This window comes from Marmota marmota, unplaced genomic scaffold (assembly GCF_001458135.2).
Source record: "Marmota marmota marmota unplaced genomic scaffold, marMar, whole genome shotgun sequence".
Taxonomy (NCBI): Eukaryota; Metazoa; Chordata; class Mammalia; order Rodentia; family Sciuridae; genus Marmota; species Marmota marmota.
Genome location: NW_026000254.1, coordinates 1,030,189 through 1,053,082, shown reverse-complemented (window position 1 = coordinate 1,053,082; position 22,894 = coordinate 1,030,189). Strand labels below are relative to the sequence as shown.

Genomic DNA, 22,894 nt, shown 5'->3' with positions numbered 1-22,894 from the left:
ATGAAAGAACATCTACCAAACAGGTCACTTCTTAGGAAAAGAGTAGATGCAGAAAGAGAGATGTTAAGGGAGACTTGTACCCTTTGTAGTTTTTAGAAGATTGTTTTCTATTATTATGTGTATTACTAAATTTAACGAGGAGATTATGAATAAATAAATAATGGAATGTTGATAGTTTACTATTATTTAACCATTTAGATGCCACTCTGACAGTCAATAATTTGTGAACATTCTCTGGATTTGAAACCCTTTTTTAATCACATCAAATTCAGTTTTTTATTAGTGCTTTATAGTGATGTATAATTGTGGGTTTTATGTTGACATATTTATAAATGCATATAACCTAAATTGTTCCATTTCAATCTCCAGTATTGTACCCTTACCTCTCTACCTCCCTCCCCAACCCCTTTCCTCTATTCTATAGAACATCTGTTAATTTATTTTAAAATATGTTTTAGTTGTCAATGGACCTTTATTTTATTTATTTAACATGGTGCTGAGAATCAAACCCAATGGCTCAAACATGCTCTACCACTGAGCTACAACTATAGCCCTGTTATTTTTAATTGGCTTTTGAGATACAAGAGTGATTTTGTTTCTGTTAGTCTGTAGGACCTCGAGATCTCAGTTCCTTTTTTTTTTTTTTTTTAATGTGCATGCACAAATACAAATAAAAGCCCTGGAATGTTTAAAGATTCTAGATGTTAATAATGACAAACTCTGAGAGATACCATTATACATGTTAAAAATATTTTTTATTATATAGTCTATTGTTTCTATAAGAAATAAATATTGTTATACCTAGTAGATAGTAGTTAGGGGTTTTTGGTAGAAAATACTCAACACTGGAATTGTATGGTGAACTTGATATTCTCATACATTGATGATGGCAGTATAACTTGAGGCATCTGTTTTGGAAAGATATTTAATATAATGTGTCAAAAGTCTGAAAATGATCAGACCTTCTAAAAATGCACTGTGCAATAACCCAAGATTATGTTAAAAAAATATGCTTATGAGAGCATTACTTTTAATTAGAAATTGTCTTTAATATCTTAAATTGCATTTGGTAAAATATTATGAAGATCTTAAAAATGTTCAGGAGAAAATTCTGATAAATCTAAAAGCTCCTTCTCAGCCCTTTTTCTGCAAAGGTAAATAGTACTTTTTGCTTTTACTTTTTTTGTGGTGTTGGGGATCAAACCCAGAATTAGGCCCATGCTAGCCAAGTGCTCTACAACTGAACTACAATGTTAAACCAGAATTTTTTTTTTTTTTACCTATATTGCTAAAGATTGGTTTTACCTCTGCTTGATCTTTATATATACATTTGTGTTTTTCTCTTATTCGATTCAGTATAATATCTTTGAGATTTATACCTATCGTATATATCAGTACTTTGTTCCTGTTTTATTCCTGTTTAGTATTCCATTGCATATCTATACAACAATTTATCCTGATTTTCTATTGATATACATTTGAGTTGTTTCTAGTTTGGAACTATTGTGAATAAAACTCTTATAAACATTTTGGTTTGTATCTTTTGGAGGACATATGCACTCATTTTTCTTGGGTAAATAATTAGCAGTAAGATTACTTCTGAGTGTGGTGGCACACACCTATAATTCCAGCTATTCAGAGCCTGAGGCAAGAGGATTCCAAATTAGAGGTGAGCCTATGCAACTTAGCAAGACCCTGTCTTAACATTAAAAAATAAAAAAGAGCTGAAGATATAACTTGGTGGTAGAGCACCACTGGGTTTTATCCCCAGAACTGAAAAAAAAAAATTAGGATTACTATAGCGTATGGTAAATGTTTCATTTTATAAGAAACTGTCAAGCTATTTTCTAAACTGTACCAATGTACATTCCCACTAGCAATGGGCTGGAATTCCAGTTATTCCATATACTTGCCAGAATTTAATATCACTAGTCTTTAATTTTAGCTCTTCTGATGGATATATAATATTGTCACATTGTGGTTTTGTATGCTTAAGTGCTCTTAGTTTTAATGTTTATAACTTTTGAACCAATATCATTTTAAGGATGTAATCTGAAATCCAGAAAAAAATTTATATGGACAATATAAACTCTTCCTATATAGCTTAAAATAGCCAAATATTAGAAATAACCTAAATGTCAGATATTATCGAAGTGATTACAAAATTTTATGATAAATGCATAATGATAAAATATTCATCCATTTAAAATTATAGAGTACAATGTCAACCAAAAAAATATGTATATAAAATGGTATATACTGCAGCACAATTTTTTAAAAACTAATATAAGGAAACACATTGAAATATTGTTAGATGGCTATATTATGTGATTCCCCACCCCATTCTTATGTATGTTTCCTACAGATCATGTGATCATTTTAGAATATCATGAAATGTAAGTAAATTTTTTTAAAGAAAATCCATATTTTATGTTCCATAATGATTTCTCTCTCCCTAATCTTTTCTACAAAGTAGAAATTTGTTTTCTTGGGTTTCTCTAAATATTTGATTTCTGCTATTGTTTTGACTCCCTACTTATAAGTTGTATGAAAAAGACTCTCTTATCATTTCTTTTTCTGACAATCTGATGTGCCAACAACCAGTCCAGGACAGAAGATAAAATAGAACGATTCAAGAAAGCAGTTGAATACTATTCAGTCACAACCAAACTCTCTTCACTGCCAGTGGGTCCCTCCTTTCTAGGTAAGGCTTCCGTCTGACCCCAGGCTGCTCTGTTCATAGGGGAAACTGTGTTGGTACATCAGGAACTCCAGGGTCAGAGTGGAATCACTTATTTGTGATTGTGCCTTCCTCGAAGTCATCACTATTTGGAAGGCATTTAATTTTGATTTTCATGTAAAACAATGAAGACCCTGCCTTCCCAAATTTTTAGATGGGGAACAAAGTTATTTGCTTAGTTTAGACTGCTTCTAGTAGTAACCCACGCTGTCTTGATATAAAACAGCCCTGGCTTTGGGGTTAGGTCTGAGTTTGAATCCTACCTCTGCTGCTTACCATCTGTGTGACTTTGTAAAGTCACATTCATGATATGTAATCTATAGGGTTATTATCATATGAATTTTTTTTTATTTAAGACTCCTGGCATGACACAGAGTAGCTGTTCAATTAACTAACTTTCTGTGGTGTTGGGGATCAAACCCAGGGCTTTATGCATGTTAGGCAATGGCTTAATCACTGAACCATATCCCCAGCCTGTACCTTATTTATTAATAAAAATTTTCCATGTGGTGGTGGTTTGGCAGAATATAGCATTGTAAATTTATTAGGACTGATTGAAGTACAGCCTTTTCTCTTGGCTTCAGGCTTTCGAAATAACCGTCTTGGAAATCCTCCCCTTCCACGAAATCAAATGGGCACAATTTCTGCTGGAAAGCCAATGGTAAGCATCCTTTAAGAGGCCTGAGACCTTTTGTTAGCATTGGACTCAGATTGCTTCCTGGTTTTTATTATCTGAGTTGCAGAGATAGGCTGACTCAGTGTTAGCAGAATGCCAAGATCATATATATCTGTATCACATTCTACTTTGAGGCTTTCAGACTATGAAAAGATAACACCCACATCAGTAACCATTAGGGCATTGTGAAGGTAGATTAGCTAATGTTAGGGAATGTTCTAGGTGACCTGGATTGGTTCATTGTCCTTTTTCTAGTGGATTCTGTTCATGCAGCACGGTTAGAATTATTTCTTATCATTCTCAGTAGGATATCTCAACAGTCCCTGCTACTGGTATCATCTACTATGTCACAACTGCTGAGGGAACCATCTTGGAGCCGGTAAAATGTTAAACAGATTTTCTGTCTGTTTTGTCCTTTAGTTTTCTCACCAAGTGCCCCAGAAAATGAAATATCCACCACCATTCCCAATGGGACCCAACTCATCTCTTCTCTTCTCCCATCCTCTGGGGGATTCCCATGCTTTTTCTGAGGATCCCATGCTGCAGGACAACCCCTTTGCCAATTGGGCTGTCTCTTATGACTCCTCTGCATCCCAGTTTCCCAATTACCTGACTTCCAAAGCTTCACCTCCTTTGGGACCAGACTCTTCCCACTCCTCTTCCTCTGATGGTGATGAGCCAAATGGAGCCAGTTCTGAGTAAGTATCTGTATAGACAACCAGGGGGAAAGACTTCAGAAGGAATGTGGGAAAGTGTATATTTTTGGCTTTTCTCTGTCATTCTTTGTTCTTTTGGCCCTCTGCAGATGATAATTTTCAGATGACCAGGCTACTGAGGTCAAAGGCAGCATAGCAGTTGGTTAGTGAAATCCTGATATGGATGTGCTTTATAACTTGTCTGTCATTTCTCTGTTTGTGAGGGGGATAGTTTGAATGTAAAAAAAGAAAAATAATGTATAGAGTTGAAGTGATAGAACAGTTGAGTCGGCAGTTATATTGTTTAGCAACTGAGACAGGGTTCTGGTCCTAGCTCACTTTTTAAAGATTATTCCTCTAAACAGATTTTTCTTGGGAAGCAGAACTATTTTGAGACTGCAGTTATAATTATTTTCTTAGAATATAAGCAGATTCTTAGCATGGCCTTTTTTTAAGATATAAAGGATTCAGAGTGATTCCCATGACTTTTGATTGCTTTGGTTTGTGTCAGGTGAAAGAATCCAGGAAGGCAGTGATGGCCACTGAGAGGAAAGGTATCATCTCCAGTGCTAACCCAGTGTCTGGACCTCCAGAGGGTTTGCGAGATTCCTTGGGATCACAGTAGCCATCTTGAGTGGAAGTATCTTTAGCTTCCCTTTTCTGTTCTACACTGTCTTTCTAAATTTTTCAGTCACATCACAGAAACTCTTCAGCAGCAGCCTGGTTGGGAAGATCCCAATGGTGACAGAGGGTCTTGGGTACAGCCTGTGGATGCTGGAGTTTCAGAAACCAGCCTAGGTGATGGTGAGCCTCACATCCCATCTCTGCTGTCTATGTCTACAAGGAACCACATGGATATCACAATTCCACCCTTACCACCAGTAGCTCCAGAAGTCTTGCGGGTTGCTGAACACAGACATCGAAGGGGTCTTATGTATCCATATATCTATCACGTCCTCACTAAGGTGAGACAGCAGATCAGCACCCACCTCTCTTCTATTAAGAATACTTTATATTTCCTAGGACTATACGTTATCAGAAAAAAAAGTCTGATGATTGGTGTTGGAAAAGATAAAGAAGACCAAGTGTGCTGGTGTTCCTCCCCATATTAAGGGCCCCAAATGAGTCAGGACCAGCCAGAGATAGGACTGTACAGTAAATGATGTGCCTAAAAGTGAAGTATAATTCTGAGATTTTGCATGACCATGCACCAAGTTGGTGGACGTTTTCTAGGGATAGGCAGTCTAAGAAGAGGCTTTGTGCCATTGTTCCTTATGCTTTCCTCTACTGCATAGCTGTTCCCCTCCTCTGGTCTTACCATACAAATCCATCCACCAGCAAATTGTCTAAGACTTTCCCCATTAATCAGCTGACGTCAATCATAGGTGAGACCTCCAAAATGGAATATAGCTTATAAATTGACTTGTTAGCTGGGCTTCTTACAACTTTTTTAATCTGATACTCTGCATACAAACAGAAAATTTAGTGGCTGGGCTGTAGAGGCTGCAGTTCATTGTTGGTTCTTCTCAGTTTGGTTTCAAATCTTGAAAGTACTCATTTTCTCCTTTCCCTTGCACCTTTCTCTAGGGTGAAATTAAGATTCCCGTATGTATTGAGGATGAGTGTAACATGGAGTTACCTCCAGCTGCTCTCCTGTTCAGGTCAGCTCGTCAATACGTATATGGAGTCCTTTTTAGTTTGGCAGAGACACAGCGGAAAATGGAACGCCTGGCCATACGGCGGAGGCTACCTGTGGAAGGTAAGTGTAACTAGATCTAGCTTTGACATCTCTCAATGCTTGACACAGCAAAGAAAAAAAGATATATATGCAGACACATCATACAGGCTATGCAGTCTTTAAGAAAATGTGTCATTCATCAGTCACAGTGGTTCACGCCTGTAATCCCAGTGGCTCAGGAGGCTGAGGCAGGAGGATCATGAGTTAGGTCAAAGCCAGCCTCAGCAATGGCAAGGCACTAAGCAACTCAGGGAGACCCTGTCTCTAAATAAAATACAAAATATGGCCAGGAGTGTGGCTCAGTGGTTGAGTGCCCCTGAGTAATCCCCGGTATCCCCTAAGAAAAAATGCATCATTCATGAGAATATGTATCAATATGAGAAGCACATTAATGTAATAGCCCCAAATCTGCAATTATTAAACATTCGGAATGACTGCTGCTTATAAGAACCATGCTGGGCTTTGAGAATATGGAATTGTATCTGACACAGTCTTGTCTCCTCAGAAGGGTTTAGTTTTGGGATTTGAACCTGTGCTTAGGTGAAACCATTGGGGTGTTTCAAGCTACAGAGTAATATGGTCAAATCATTCAAAAAAATACTGTAAATTTCTGCTTCCATGAAGATAGATTGGATGTAGTTTTTCTATTCTTGCTGCTAAGTACAACTAACCCCAGGACACATATAAAACAAGTATAAGATATTCTAGATGGTGGGGAGAAGGCAGACTGGCTGATAACCTTGAGGCACAAGGAATGATGCAGTGGTGCACTAGTGAGTGCCCTGGGTTTTCTTTTTGCCTCACATATCCCAGTCTGGGTGAGGAGCAGCAAGCTGGCAAATGGCCCAGAAATGTCAACAGCTGCAGACCAATAAAAGCCTCCAAAAAGCTGGCTTTCTGTGGTCAAAGGAAGAGAACAAACATCCTAGCAACATAGAAAAATTTTAGGTAATAACCACTGTACTCCAGCCATAATCCATAGCATACACACACACACACACACACACACACACACACACAGAAAAGGCCTTATGAAGAGAGCCTAGACATTCATCCTTACCAGGTATAATGAGGTGCCTTACGTGCTGCTGCTGGGGAGGTATCAAATAAGGTTAAGCATGGACTGCAACTTTCCACTCCCACCTGGCAGTAATGAAATTGTGTCCTCCTTTACCAGTAGTGGTCAGAAAAGTCCTGCTAAAACACAATATTTAAATAAAATCCAGAATCTTTCAAAACATTCAGCTTTTGCCGGGCACGATGGCACATACTTACAATCCCAGTGACTCAGGAGACTGAGACAGGAGGATCACAAGTTCAGAGCCAGCCTCAGTAATGGTGAGATACTAAGCTACTCATTGAGACACTGTCTTTAATTAAAAAAAAAAAAAAGGACTGGGGATGTGGCTCAGTGGTTGAGTGCCCCAGAATTCAATCCCCAGTACACCCCCTTCCCAAAATACAACAAATGTTCAGTTTTCAATTGAAAATTCCTCATCATGCCAAGAACTAGGAAGGTTTCAAATTCAAATGATCTCAAAGTGACTAAGAATAAAGTGACTACCAAGATGATAAAAGTCTGCATTATCTGAAAAGGATTTCAAAGCAGCCATCAATAAAATGTTTTTAACAAACAATTATAAATATGCTTGAAATAAACTAAAAATATAAATTCTAAGCAAAGAAATAGAAGATTTAAAGAAAAGCCAAATGGAAATTAAGAACTAAAAATATATAATTAGCAAAATAAAACACTCAATGGATGGATTAAATCTTAGGTAAGAGATAAAAGAGGAAGAAATCAGTGAACTTGAAGGTAGAACAATAGAAATCACATAGTCTAAAAGAACAGAGAAAATAGACAGGAAAAATTAAGCATAACAGAAGATTTGATATTGGTATCATCAAAGTCTCAGAAGGAGAAAAGAAAGAGGATGAAAAATGCAGAAGTGTTCAAGAATAATGGCAGGGCTGTACTTAAATTTGGCAAAAATTTAAATCTACGTATTTAAAAAAACTGCATTAATCACAAGGCAGTAAGGAAATCCGTGTCAAGATAGATCATGGTAAAAGTTTTCAAAAGTAGACAAAACTTACTGAAAGTAGCCACACAAAAATGGTGCTTATTGGGGAAAAATAATGCAAATAACAGCTGATCTCTAATTAGAAGCATTACAATCCAGAAGAAAGCAGCACAGTATTTACTGAAAGAATTGTCAACTCAGAATTCATTATCAAATAAGAAAATTCTCTAATAATTAAATTATGACATTTTTCAGTTGAAGGAAAACAAAGATAATTTTTCATAAGCAGAACTACCCTAAAAGAGTGGCTAAAGGTAGTTCTTTTCATAGGAAGAAAATGATAAACTAAGGAATCATGGAGCATCAGGAAGGAAGAAAAAAACAGTGGAAAGAACAAAAGAATACATAAGTACAATAGACTTGCTGCTTGAGTTTCTAAATTATGTTTCACATTGAAGCAAAAATCACAACAGTGTTTAATGTGGTTCTCTATTTAGAGAAAATATTTTAGACAATTATAAATAGGGTAGTGTAAAGAAATATAACATAGGTCAGGTTTCTACATTTCACTTGAACTGATAAAATTTCAATACCAGTATGCATAAATTATGCATATAATTTATTTATAAGTATTTGGAATTCAACCCTGGTCCTCAGGCATTCTAAACATATGCTCTACCACTGAACCATATCCCCAGTCTCCCTTTGTATATTTTTTAAATGCATGTTCTAGGTATTAAATACATAATGAGAGTGTGGTACAGTATGTGCCTAGCATTCATGAGGCCTTAGGTTCAATCCCTAGCACCCCAAAAATTATACAAAAACAGTTGTTCTCAAAAACACTATAGATAGGGGCTGGGGTTGTGGCTTAGCTGTAGAGCGCTCGCCTAGCACGTGCAGGGCACCAGGTTCCATCCTTAGCACCACATAAAAATAAAAATAAAGGTATTGTGTCCAACTACAACTAAAAAATATTTAAGAAACAACACTATTGAAAAATCAAAATAGAATCATAAAATTAATTGAAATAATCCACAAGAAGAGAAAAATAAGAAAACAAAAGAAACACTTAAATAAAACTAACATGATAGACTTACTCTCTAATATATCTATAATTTTATTAACTATATAAAGTCTAACTATGCCATTTAAAATGCAGATTGGTAGACTAGATAAAAACTAGCCCAAGTAAATCTACTAAAGATTTACTTCAAATATAAATGTTTCAGTTGGTTGAATGTAAAAGGAAGGAAAATGAAACACATGCAAACCTTAATCAAAAGAAAGCAGGAACAGCTATATTAATCCCACATGTAGTAGATTTCTAAGAAAAGAATGTTGCCAGAGACAGAAAGAGACATTATATAATGATAAAAGTGTCATTCTACCAAGAAGATAAAGCAATCCTGAATGTGTGTCACCAAATAATATAGCCACAAAGTATATGATATAGTAACTGATAGAACTAAAGGAGAAATAAACAAACCCATAATTATAGAAACTTCAACTGCCCTTTCAATAATGGGCAGAATCACTAGACAGAAGATCAGAAAAGCCACATAACCAGTGAGCAGGATCTGGTCAACTCTTAAAGCACATCCAACAAGAGGACAATATACAGTATTTTCATGCAGCCCAGCCACAGAGCATATTGATCATATCCTTGGAAATGATCTATCCATGATAGATCATATCCTTGGAAATAAAACAAACCTCAGTAAATTTAAAAGAATTGAAATCATACAGAATATATTCTCAAACTTCTGTGGAATTGAATTAGAAACAATGCAAACCTAAACAAACATAAAAACCTAAACAAAAACAAAAACCTAAATAAAAACCTAAACAAAAACAAACATAAAATCTGCAAATATTTTGAAAATAACAAAGCATGTATATATAATCTTGAGGAAAAGTCTCAAGGGAAAGAAAGGCAGAACTGAATGAAAAATAAATACCAGTCCTCCTCAACTTAAGATGGGCCTGTGTCCTGATAAACTTACCATAAGTTGAAAATATGTATATATGGAAATGTCACAGTGGAACTCATTAACTTGTGCAATTAATATGTGTTAACAATTAAAAAATAAAAAGCATTTAATATGCCTAACCTAATGACCATCACAGCTTAGCAACATAGCACAGTGTAGAGTATCAGTAGTTTTTCTTCATGACCGACCACATGGCTGACTGGGAGTTATGGCTCACTACTACTGCTCAGCATCAAAGAGAGTTTTGGACTGCATAGCTCACCTGGGAGAAGATCAACATTTAAAATATGGTTTCTATTGAATGTATATTAACTTTTTAACTATCATAAAGTCAAAGTAACATAAATTGAAAAATTATAAGTTGGGGACCATCTGTACAACATAGTAAAATTTGTGGAACAGAGCTAAACCATTGCTGAAAGGAGAAATTAATACCACTAAATGCTCACATTAATAAAGAAGAAGCCAGGTATGGTAACACATGTATATAATCCCAGCTATTTGAGAGGCTGAGGCAAATTCAAGGCCAACCTCAAAAACTTAGACCCCCATCTCAAAATTAAATTTTAAAAAGTCTGGGGCCAGTAGTATTGGGCCCAGTAGTATTGGGCCCAGTAGTATTGTGTTTGCCTAACACACATGAGACTCTGGGTCCATACCCAATTCATTCAAAACAAAACAAATCCAAAAGAAGAGCCTCTAATCAGTACTCTAAAATTTTATTTCAAGATATGAGAAGAGGTTAACCTGGGCCACCCTGGGGGTGAGAAGCCTGCCAGGCTTGGGGTAGCTACATACTGTGAGGAATTGTGCAGGGGGAATGGGGGTACATGTGGGGAAAGCCTGGACCACAAAGTGGAAGGGCCTTTCTCCCTCCCTCCCACCCTTCTTTATCAGTAGGCCTCAAATCTATAGCAGCTGCCTTAGGCCCAGTAGAGGGCAGCACCTAGCCATGCATCCTGATCCTTTTCCAGGGGGTTTGAGGCCTATCAACCTGGGACCCTGGAAGAAGGCATCACCCAAGTTCATTGGGTGGGGGGAGGAAAACTCAGGTATGCCCAGCTTCTGGGGAGAGGGCCTATGTGCATATGGTCACTTAAAGCGCATCTGCTGCCACCAGGGGTGCCCAATTCTNGCTTATGAGGAAGTGAGGAAGAAGCCTCCATGATCCTTGAAGGCATGAGCAAGCCTGGGGGTGGGAGCTGGAACCCAGAGACCATGGCTGCATTACACCAGACCAAACAAGGAGGGCACGGGGCCACCCAAGAGCATGCAGCCACCTGTCGTGAGAGCCAGGCCCTTGGCAACAGAGGAGGGTGGCAGGTAGCGAACTGGGTGCTGGTGGAGGAACAGGTGGAGCCTCAGGAACTGAGCACTGGGACTTATTGAAAGTACCCACTCAAGGGAAACCTTTGGACTAAGAAAGTGCTGCCATGAGTCCTGGACCCCATGAACAGACAGTACCCTCCAGAACATTCTGCTCCAGCCAAGGTGATGAGAGCAGCAACTCCTAAACAGCACAAAGACAGCAAGGTTGGTCACTTTGCAGATACAATTACCTGATCCACAGCTATGAGATAGCTCACAAGTGTTTGCAGCCAACAGCTTTTAAAGCCTCAGCTTTCCAATACACTGCCAGCCAAGAACATGAAAGAAAGAGGAGAGCGACAGTAAGAAGAACCTGAAAACCCAACAAGAAAAATCAGGGAAGGAGAAGCATGGGGTTGAGGACTGCCAGTAAGATGGGCAGAAGAACAAAGAGAATAAATACATATGGGTTTCGCTTCAAATAGACATGAAGCCTATTGTACCCAGAGAGAAACTTGCCCACCCACAGCAGTAGAAACCTATACCTGCCAAATGTGGGGAAATTAAAGGGTCTGAGCCTGCCTGGCACAACCATAAGAAGGCATCAAATGTGAAGAGTGTTGGGGTGGGTGGGGCACAGTCATCCTTCTGTGGCCAGGGATGTGGTGGGGCATATTACTGAAACCCATTTTGACTGCCAGTGTGGCTGTCAAAACTTTGATGTTGCAGAGGGGCCTCATACCCCCAGGCACATGAACAGCATCACCTACTACTTTGATGACGACGACAGCACTGAGCTTCACAGTATGGACCAGGAGCTGTGCAAAAACTACATAAAGTGACAGATTAAATACAATTTAGAGCAGCATTTCTTCCTGAGATGGAAAATGGATACCAGTGGTTTCCTTCCCATTACCCTTATTGTTTCCTTCTACCGAATGCAAGCCCTCATCACCAACAATTGACTCATCTTTGTGGCCCTCAGGACAACAAGGTGGTGGAAATCATTGATAAGAATGTCCTTATGAAGGAAGAGCCTGAGAAGTGACCTCTTCCTGGTCCCCCAATAGTGGATTATTTGCACACTGATTTTTTACGCAGTTTCTCAACTGCCCTGAGTTTGTTCCTTGCCAGCATTACCAGAAAGAGACAAAGTCAGTGTCTGGCTTTCTTCATGAAGTCATCCCAGTGCCAACCAAAATGGAAGAGGTCAACAACCTAAAGACACTGCCCGAGGGCCTATCTGCCAGCCTGCCTCACCTGGATTCTGAGAAATGGATTGAAGTGAAGAAATGACCTGGGTTCCCCCCAGCACAGCCCAAGAAGTCAGAGGAGCCCAGGTTTGCCCACCTGACCCTTGCCTCAGCAACTTCCCTCCCAGAAGCTAATATCCAAGGTGAGGAACTAGATTTCTTGTTTAATGAGGAGATGGAGCAGATGAATGGGTAAAAAAACACCTTCACTGCCTACTCTAATGAGGACTCTGACTCTGAAATTGATGACCAGATATCAACAAGATCCTCATTGTTACCCAGGCACCACCTTACATGCACCAGCACCTGGGTGGGATCAGCAATCACACTTTTCAGCCAAGGTGAGTACTAAGCTGGCCAAAGTCATTAATGACAGGCTCTTCTGCTATGGGCAGGACCTGTGGACTGAGAAGTTTGAACCCAGATCAAGCAAGAAAATCAAGAATATCAGCTGAAATCAGTTCGACATACTTGAACCCTGAGCCCTCTGTAGACCCCAACCCGGAGGTTCTTCCTGGGCCACCTTTGTTCCATCAAGTTTCCACTTATGCCCTAGACAACAAGTTGTTTGGTGATCATGAGTCCTCTACCATTGCCTGCTCTCTTCCAACCATTGCCCCAGAGTTGCCAAACTACAGCAATGCCAGGACCCCATACATACCTGGACCCCACAGATCAAAGGGTCAAGCCAAGGGCTGGGGTTGGGGCTGGGGTTCAGTAGTAGATTGCTTGCCTCACACGTGTGAGGCACTGGGTTCAATCCTCAGCACCACATAAAAATAAGTAAATAAATAAAAATATTGTGCTCATCTACAACTAAAAAATACTAATAAATAAAAAGACTTAAGCCAAATGTCACAGTTTTACCCAGTGGTAAAAGAAGGACAGACGCTAGATGCCAAGATATCTCGACAAAGGAAGACAAGGCATGGCTTGAACCAATCCTTTGAGAGCCAGGTGGCCTGGGTGATAGATTTCCAAGAGCAAAGGGCCTCAACTGCTTCCATTAGCTCCAGCCCCTCAGAAGGAACATCTGAGGTTGGCAGCTTTGGCTGTACCCCTCAGTCACTGCCCAAGTACTAGCATCCTTTCCATGAGCTGCTCAAGGGAAATGGTTTCACATGTCTACCTCACATATCACAGGTGCTGCCTTCACTAGCAGAAGCACATGGGTATTGGCCAGTCTCAGGAAATGAACATTCTTCTGCTTCTGGTCATTTTTCCTCCAACATCACTTCAACAAAAAGATATGTGAGGAGTTCAAGCAGCTGGCTCTGGGGGATGCCAAAGAAGGCTACAGATATGGTTTAGAGTGCTTTTCTCGATACAACAGTATGGCCTACAAAACAAGTTCCAGCTGGATATACTCAAGGATTTTCAGAAGGAAAAGATGAGGGACTATGAATTTGGTCTACTTTATGGGCTGGAGAAGTTCTGGGACTTCTTGAAATATTCCAAAGCCAAAAATTTGGACATTGACCCCAAACTACTTTTGAATGGATGCTGCATTGGTGAGGAGAGTAACCACAAACAACACTCAGTGATAGCAGTAGGTGGTGGCCATGAGAGCAGGAAGCCTCCCAATCTTCCAGTGGGCTTGCCATAGTAATCAGCTAACCACCTACAGGCCAGCGCATGTGGGAAGATGCCAATGGACAAGCCAGCACTGGTACACACAGACTTTGGGAAAATGAAAAGCCCCTCAGCCTTGGGGTTTGGAGCTGGGAATGGGTGGAATGGTCAGGGGTCCATGAGGTGCCTAGACCCAGGAGGGGACAAAGAAGGGATAGGTGTGGATTTATTAGGATGGGCTTTCATGCTAAGTAGCAGTATAGACACCTTTGGGGCAATTAGAGGCACCCTGGATAGTGGCTTCCACATAATTCCCTTCCCCTTCTCTTCATAATTCTTCATCCCAGCTTCTTGAAGAGGTGGAGATTGTGTGTGTGTGTGTGTGTGTGTGTACACGCGCACACGCATCTATGTATACATATATCATATTTTAAATTATTGATAGTTTGGATTACCAAAATCATCCTTTTTATTGTTTATTTTTATGTGGTGCTGAGAATCAAACCCAGTGCCTCACATGTGCTAGGCAAGCGCTCTACCACTGAGCTACAACCCCAGCCCCCAGAATCATTCTTTAGCCCCGCCCATGGCTGGTAAGGCAAAAACCTGTTCTCTATCCACAGCCCCCTCTTGCTCCTCCTCAAGCCAACTATGCAGCCCCTCAGAAGGCTTTGTGGGCCCCATTACCCAGTACTATCCTATGGAAGACTCTGACAGCATCCCTGCGCCCCAGGAGCACCAGCCAGCCCCTTGACCATTTAGGGTTTGTTATCACTGTATTCTCTTATTCTCTCCCTGATGTCCCCACCATGCCCTTTTTCTATCTTCTGGGAGAAGGAAACCAAAGGATCTAAAAGTGGGGATTGGGGGAACATTTCAGCCTCTCCAACTGCCCTTACTCCCAAGCCCAGAGAAATGCTGCTCATACTGGAAATGACTATTAGAAGATGATTTATTTTTCTCTGATCTTTCTATTGGGAAAATGGGGAGAAAAAGACAAAATTGAACATAAAAAATTAGAAAGCCCCCACCTAATCCATAAAAAGTGATGTCTTTCCCTTCTCCTTGGAATTTTTTTGTTTGTTTTTTTTTTTTTCTTGGAAATAATATTTTTTTCAAAAAGTTGCCTTATCGTCAAGCAGGAATCTGAAATAATACCCAAATGCCTGTTTTCCTTGGTGGAGTCAACTTAAAGACCTACGTTCTCTGGATGTGCCTGGGTTTGGACTGGCTAGATCTTTCTCTGGACTGAGTTGCTTGTATGGTGCCTCCCAACTGGAGGCAAGAGTGTTGGGGATGGCTTTTATCAGAGCCATGGCCAAAATATCCTGGCTTTTGCATCCTTGAAGCTGACATCCTATGTCTACACTGCTATCACTATCATGTCCTCTTTGCTTGTTGTCGCCTCATACCAGCTCCTGTGCTACTGCGATACCAAGCTCTATCCTGCTCTGACAACTTTCCTTCTACGCTTGGAACCCCAGGGCCAAGTTTGCTTCAGACTGGTAGAAAATATGGGTGGCCTGGATCTGGAACACACTTATCCTGAACCTGAGCATCTCCCCCATGTGTGATAAGAAAGGGGGGGAATACCTGACAACTGAAGCTTAGATATGTTTCTCAATGTTGTCCAGAGATCACTGAGACCTCAAGGTGGCTTTGTCTCATGAAAGGTGGAAAAATGTCCCATTCCTTTTTGAGGTACTGATGGGGTCTACCCATCTTGCATTCCCCCTCTGCAAGGCATTTCTGCCCACCCTCTGATCAACCACACCTCGGAATGAGAATGCACCTGGGAAGAGAGGATAACGAAGAATTAAGGGCTAGAGGGGAACCTGCCAGTTGGTAAAACCCTGTAGCAGAAAAATATACATAGAGTATACATAACTTCTCTTCTCCAGCCAGTGACTGCTTGAGTTGGGCTATGAATGTCAATGGAATGGCCAAAGTCTACTGTTGTCACAAGTTAGGAAGGGTTGAGCTATAGTTGTAGCTCAGTGGTAGAGCACTTGTCTAGCATGTATGAGACATGGGGTTTTATCCTCCGCACCACATAAAAATAATAAATAAAATAAAGGTATTGTCCATCTACAACTAAAATTATTTTTTAAAAAGAGAAGCTAGGGGACTGGGGTTGTGGCTCAGTGGTAGAGCACTTGCCTAGCACGTGTGAGGCACTAGTTTCCATCCCCAGCACTACATAAAAAACCAAATTAAACAAAACAAAGGTATTATGTCCATCTACAACTAAAAATATTTTAAAAAGAGAACCTAGGGAGGTGATGAAAGTCTCACCTACGCAGACTAGGATGTGTCATCCCCAGTGGGAACTGGGCAACACAGAGAAGTTTGCTGTATTGTTGCTAATTACTGAGAACTTCTTTGGCCCTCCTTTTCAACAAATTCCTCTCTTGGCCCATAGGTCAAGAGTGAGACACAGTATCCTAGGCTGACAGGGGCTTACCCTCTGTCTTTGGGTACCTGGTTGTTTTTAGTCTGGACAACGCCCCTACCCCATCTCTGTCATTCCAGTGCTTAGTATGTGGAAAGCCCATCTTACTTCCTGTGACCCAGTCATCTTGAACCAAGGATGAATGTCTGGTCTCTACTATGACAACAGGATCTGAGGTCCTGTCCCACATGGTCCCATTCTCTGGACTCCTGGATCATATTCTCCTTCCCTCCATTTCCTCTTTTTTTTTAAATTAAATATTTTGGTTTAGTTATAGTTGGACACAGTACTTTTATTTTATTTTTACGTGGTGCTAAGGATAGAACCCAGCAACCCACACATGCTGGGTGAGCACTCTACCACTGAGCCACACCCTACCCCCCCTTCATTTCCTCTTTCTTTCCTTTGGGTCACTCAGCCTGGTACTATATCCAGCACCACAGAAACCTTAGTGTTTGGCCCCTACTGGGTTTGGGGACACAAGAAAACCTTGGAGATTATGGAAAAGCTGTTCTCATCTAGAGTTACTCCCAGGCCCTGGGCTGCCATCCTCTCATATACCTGATCCTCAGATATCCCTGAATGAAGAGGCAGGCCCCTTTGAGGTTTGTAGTTGAGGACTTCATCTCAACATAGGCTGAGGAGGGGATGGGGGCCTATTTTCATGTTATTAATTAATAATGCAAAGAGTAGTTTACATCTTCACTTTCTGAAAGCACCTGAATTTAAGACCAGTATATCTGTAATAAGCATGAATGGCAGGAGCCATCAGGACTAGCCACTTCATACCTATCACCTTTGTGTGGGGATCTAAGATCTGGTTAACAAAGCAACAGCCTGCCTAAATCCCCCTGTTGATGCTCTGCCCTTCCAAGGATGGTTCATGTCAGCATGACCTGTGAACCTCAAACAGAAGGTCTGTGTGCCTCAGCTGTGGTGAGGGGCAGGTTTCTCTTGTGCTCTCTCCAGAACCTGGGACAAATGCACTACTAGTAGAGAAGGCCCACCCGGCCCTGCCTCAGTGTGGACCCCTAGGACTCAGAGGTGCTGAGCCTCAATGTCAAAGTTTTAAGTGTTTTGTTCCCTTTTTCCCCTTTGTTGATGATTGATTTACAAAAGAAAGGAAGCTGCTTAGAGGGCTCTGGAAGTGGAGAGGAAGGAACAAGAAGACCAGTAGTTAGGGAGGGTAGGGATCTTTTGCCAAAAACCTGGGTAGAGTGGTCTGGATTGTCTGGCACATGGCAGAGGCAGAGAACAAAAGTTATAGATGATTCTCACTGAAAAGGAAAATTTGTCATTTAGCTTTGCAGAGAAAGTTCCATCCTATGCTTATAGTTCATACTTACCATGTGCTAGGATATTACATTTAAAAGGACAAAAAAAGTAAAATACTTGAATGAGCTTATACTATGACATTGAGGGTAACTGATTTCCAGACTGAAGTGATTCATTCATTATTATAGTCCCACTGTTAGTCCTTTGTAATTTGTGATAACTATGTTTGACTTTTTAATGCAAAAACATATAATAATTAAAATTTGAAAAGACAAAAATACACATAATGTTGAAATCCTAACCGCCCACCCCCCAAGTGAGGATTTTCAGAAGTGGGGCCTTTGGGAGGTGATTAGATTCTAAGCATGTTGCCTTCGTGAATACGATTAGTGTCTTTCTAAAAGTGACCTTAGAGTGCTCTCTCTTCTCCCTCCTAGGCAAGAAAACAGTGAAAAGACAGCTACCTACAAACCCAGGAATCATGGCCTCACCAAATTGTATCAGCTAGCATTTAGCTCTTGGACTTCCCAACCTCCAAAACTGTGAAAAATAAATTTTGTTGTTTATGAGTCACCCAGTCTATGATATGTTGTCATAGCAACCTAAACAGACAATATTGCTGGGCATGGTGGTGCATGCCTATCATCTCATCTGCTCAGGAGGCTGAGGCAGGAGGATTATAAATTCAAATCCAGCTGTATCAACTTAGCAAACAAGACCCTGTCTCAAAATTAAAAAGGGGTAGGGATATTGCTAAGCAGTTAAGCACCCCTGTTTTCAATCCCTGGTACCAAAAATATAAACAAACTAATACAATATAATGTTCTCCAAGATGATACACAAATATAATGCAATTCCTATTCAAATCCCAGCAAGATTATTTGTGGATATAGACAAGATTATTCTAATGCGGAAAAGCAAAGGAATTAGAATAGCTAAAATGATTCTTTAAAGTAAGAATAAATTTGGAGCAGTTGATGAATCTAATTGCAAGACCTATTATGTAACTATAGTAACTAAGACAGTGTAGTATTAGCAGATATACTGACACATAGAAGAGTAAAATACAATAAGGAATCCAGAAATAGCCCCCATAGGAGTAGAGTCAACTGGTTTTTGACAAAGCTGTTAAAGCACTTCAAAGGAAGAAAGATAAGTGTCTTTTTAATTGGTGGTGGATGTACTAGATATTCATAGGTAAACAGGTTCACATCTAAAAGTAAACATTATAAAAACCAATTGGAGGGGCTGGGGATGTGGCTCAAGCGGCAGCGCGCTCGCCTGGTATGCGTGCGGCCCGGGTTCGATCCTCAGCACCACATACAAACAAAGATGTTGTGTCCACCGAAAACTAAAAAATAAATATTAAAAAATTATCTCTCTCTCTCTCTCTCTCTCTCTCTCTCTCTCTTTAAAAAATAAAATTAAAAAAAAACAATTGGAAAACCAGCAAATGACATATACAGACATTTCACTGAAGATAACAGAACCCCACTATTATGTATATAACTATAATACATTAATAAAACATAAATGAAGTTATGTATCATTAAAGAAATGCAGATTAAAACCACAGTGAATTATTACTGTATACCTATCAAAATAGCTAAGATGAATAATAGTGATAATAACATGTCAGAGACGATTCAGAGAAACTGGATCACTCATAAATTGCTGGTGGGAATGTAAAATGACACTGCCGTTCTGGAATGTAATTTGTGGTTCCTTTCAAAATTAAAAATAGACACATCCCAACACTTATACTCATGAACATATACCCAAAACTTATTTTCCTGCAGAAACTTCACAATACAGCTTTATTCTTTTTTTCCCAGCACTAGGGCTCAAACCTAGGGCCTCATGCATGCAAGGCAAGTACTCTACCAAAATCTTCATTCTTTGTTTTTTTAAAAGCTCTTTAATTTGAAGGATATCACTTTTTATACCTTTATTTTATTTATTTATTTTTATGTGGTGCTGAGGATCAAATCCAGCACCTTACACATGCCAAGCAAGCACTCTACCGCTTAGCCACAACCTCAGCCCCCCAAAATCTTCATTCTTAAGAGCCCCAAATTAGTAATAACCCAGTTATATATTCTTATGTCAAGGAATAATACTCAGTAAAAAAGAAACAAACTATTGATTCAACAACAGAAATGGATCTCAAGGGCATTATACTGAGTGAAAATGCCAGTCTCAAAAAGTCACATACTGTATGATTCCATTTTTATAACATTTTCAAAATCACAAAATCATAGAGATGCAGAGTTAGGGATGGTGTTGGAAGGCTCTGACTACAAGCTATAACATAATGGAAATCTTTGTGGTTATGGAATAGTTCTGTATCTTGATTGTAGTGGTGGTTATGTGGATCTACATTGCATACATATATTGGAGCTACATATAGAGCTAGGGCTGGGGCTCAGTGGTAGAATGCTTGTCTAGCATGTGTGAGGCACTGGGTTCCATTCTCAGCACTACATATAAATAAATGAATAAAGTAAAGGTCCATCAACATCTTAAAATATTTTTTAAAAACTACATACACACATTATTTCAATATCAATTTCTGAGCATTGGTTTATATAATTTAAGATAAAAACAGGGGAATTTAAGTGAGGGGTACACAGGACCTCTATACTATTTTGCAACTCCTTGTAAATGTATAATTATTTCAAACTAAGAAGTTTCTTTTTGTTTGTTTAGAGAGCACTCTAGGGCAAGGTATGTAGCTCAGTAAAAGAGCACTTGCCTAGTATGAGTGGGGCCCTGTGTTCAATCCCCAGCACAAAAAAAGGAATTCTCTAGTGATTGTGGAGCATGGGGCTGAGAGGGACCAGTCAGGATAAAGGTAGGAACAAGCAGTGTAGAGAATCTTGTCAGGTGAAGGATGCCATATGAACCATTAGAATATTTTTTGTGATGGAAAAAAGGATAGAGATAGAAGGGATGATCCTGGAATAGAATCAACAGGGCCCTGGTTTAGAAAACATGTTTAGGATGTGAGAAGAAAGAAGACTCAAGATGATTCCTAGGTTTCTGACTTGGGTGATTGAGTAGATGCTAGACATCTCAATTAAAAGAACCATAACTTCAGAGCCAGAAGTATACTAGGAGTAGACAGAAGCTATGTTTTTCTGCTCTGTTATACCCTGGTGAATCTAAAAGATGTTGAGGGGTGGGTTTCTCACTATGGTACCCAGGTAGGCTTCAAAAACTCTTGGGCTCAATCAGTCCACCTCCCTCAGCTTCCCAAGTAGCTAGGATCACAGGCATACCCCTCCATGCCCAAGATGTTTGATTTTTTTGAGAATTTTGTGAAATCCATTTAAGTCTTTTGGAGTACCCTATTATGTATTGGGAAGCCAGATATTTACACAACTTTCCCTTCGACTTCATTCCTTGTCAGCCTGGTACATTTACTTAAGAAATGAGTTTCAAAGCAGTTAAGAGTTGTATGACATTGGGCTTTGATTTCTTCCTCTGCAAAATGAGCACTGTGTTTTGTAATAAAGTAATCATAATAGTTTGCTCTCTGGGTTTTGTGAGAATTAAATGAGATAACATATGAAAAGTACTCAACATTCATCAAGTACCTAATAAATGCTTGCTACCACAGCTAAAAATAAAAAATTAGAGTGATAAGAAAATGTTGAAATGTAATAGACCCTGTCAATCGTAGCCATCTGACAACAATGCTCAGATTTTCTAGAGACTATTTTTCCTTAATTTGTTTTCTAGTTCCTTCAGTGATCCTTAAAGAGTGGTCCGCCTATAAAGGGAAGTCACCTCAGACCCCTGAACTGGTGTCTGCACTAACATTTCGGGAATGGACTTGCCCAAACCTGAAGAAGCTCTGGCTAGGCAAAGCAGTTGAAGACAAGAACAGAAGGATGCGAGCTTTCCTGGCCTGTATGAAGTCTGACACACCCAGTATGCTCAATCCAGCTAATGTCCCCACCCATCTGCTGCTCATGTGCTGTGTACTCCGGTAAGCCATGTGACAGGGAAGTAGCTAGTTCCTTTCTCTTTTACTTTTTTTTTGACAATGATTTTAAGTAAGTGTTTTTATGGTGTTTCATTGCGGGGAAATTTTTGATTCATGTTCACCTTAGACTTCAGAAACACTGAAAATTATTGTTAGAATACTCACCCCAGCTTATGATCCTTTGTCATCATCATATCATGAATAATCCCTCATTTTTGTCCCTTTCAGTCCTCATTCCTGATCCAGTTCCCTTCTCCTTTCTATGAAGAGTCCTTCATTCTTGAGTATTCGATTTGTGCACTTCCAAGCTATATTACATATGTTTGTATTTATATCCATATCCATATCCATATCCATGCACAGTTAATTTTTTTTTTTTTTTGGTGCTGGGGATCCAAACCAGGGTATTGTGCATGCCATTCAAGTTCTATATCCTTAGCTCCAATAGTATTTTTTGTATATGTACTTTTTTTTTCCTTTTTTTTTTCTCCTGGTGCTGGGGATTGAAACTAGGGATGCTTTATTACTGAGCTACTTTCACGGACCTTTTTATTTTATTTTTTTTAATTTTGTGTCTTGCTAAGTTGCTAAGACTAGCCTCAAACTTGTGGTCCTCCCACCTCAGCCTCCCAAGTAGCTAGGAATAAAAGCACACACCACCATGCCCTGCTTTTTTTTTTTTTTTTTAAGAGTCTGGATATTATTACGTTGCTCAAGATGGCCTTGAATTCCTGGGCTCAAAGTGGTAATCCCACCTCAGCCTTTTGAGTAGCTGGGACTACAGATGTACACCATCTCACACAGCTAGAGTTTTATTTGTTTGTTTGTTTGTTTGTTTTGCTTTTTTGACATGAAAGGTATTGTGCTATATACCTCATTCTATTTCTTAGCTTTCATTTACTGTTCTTCTTTCCTTCCTTTCTTGACAAGGTCTCTGTGATGCTCACACTGGTCTCATACTAATGGACTCAAGTACTCCTCCCACCTCAGCCACCTTAGTAGCTGGAACTATAGACATGATCCACCCCACATTCAGAGTTATTTTTTAGGTGTATCCATATTCATATATGGTTCATTCCACTTAACTGCTGGTTATGTTCTATCAAATACTGATATCACAGTATTTTATTGATAGATGAATGGATAGTTGTTTCCAGTTCTTTGGAATTACAAACA

The 22,894-nt window shown here is 39.6% G+C and overlaps 1 protein-coding gene and 1 pseudogene across 1 annotated transcript in view; both read left to right on the top strand.

The window, feature by feature from the left end:
* Fam120c (family with sequence similarity 120C) overlaps window positions 1-22,894 on the top strand; it is a 125,369-nt gene that overhangs the window by 48,575 nt on the left and 53,900 nt on the right. The window contains exons 6-11 of the mRNA XM_015506510.2: window positions 2,605-2,704; window positions 3,325-3,401; window positions 3,837-4,114; window positions 4,803-5,076; window positions 5,699-5,870; window positions 21,472-21,721. Of these exons, the coding sequence (XP_015361996.1) occupies window positions 2,605-2,704; window positions 3,325-3,401; window positions 3,837-4,114; window positions 4,803-5,076; window positions 5,699-5,870; window positions 21,472-21,721 (1,151 nt within the window). The remainder of the gene's footprint in view (window positions 1-2,604; window positions 2,705-3,324; window positions 3,402-3,836; window positions 4,115-4,802; window positions 5,077-5,698; window positions 5,871-21,471; window positions 21,722-22,894) is intronic.
* On the top strand, window positions 11,021-14,050 carry LOC107159859 (annotated as a pseudogene).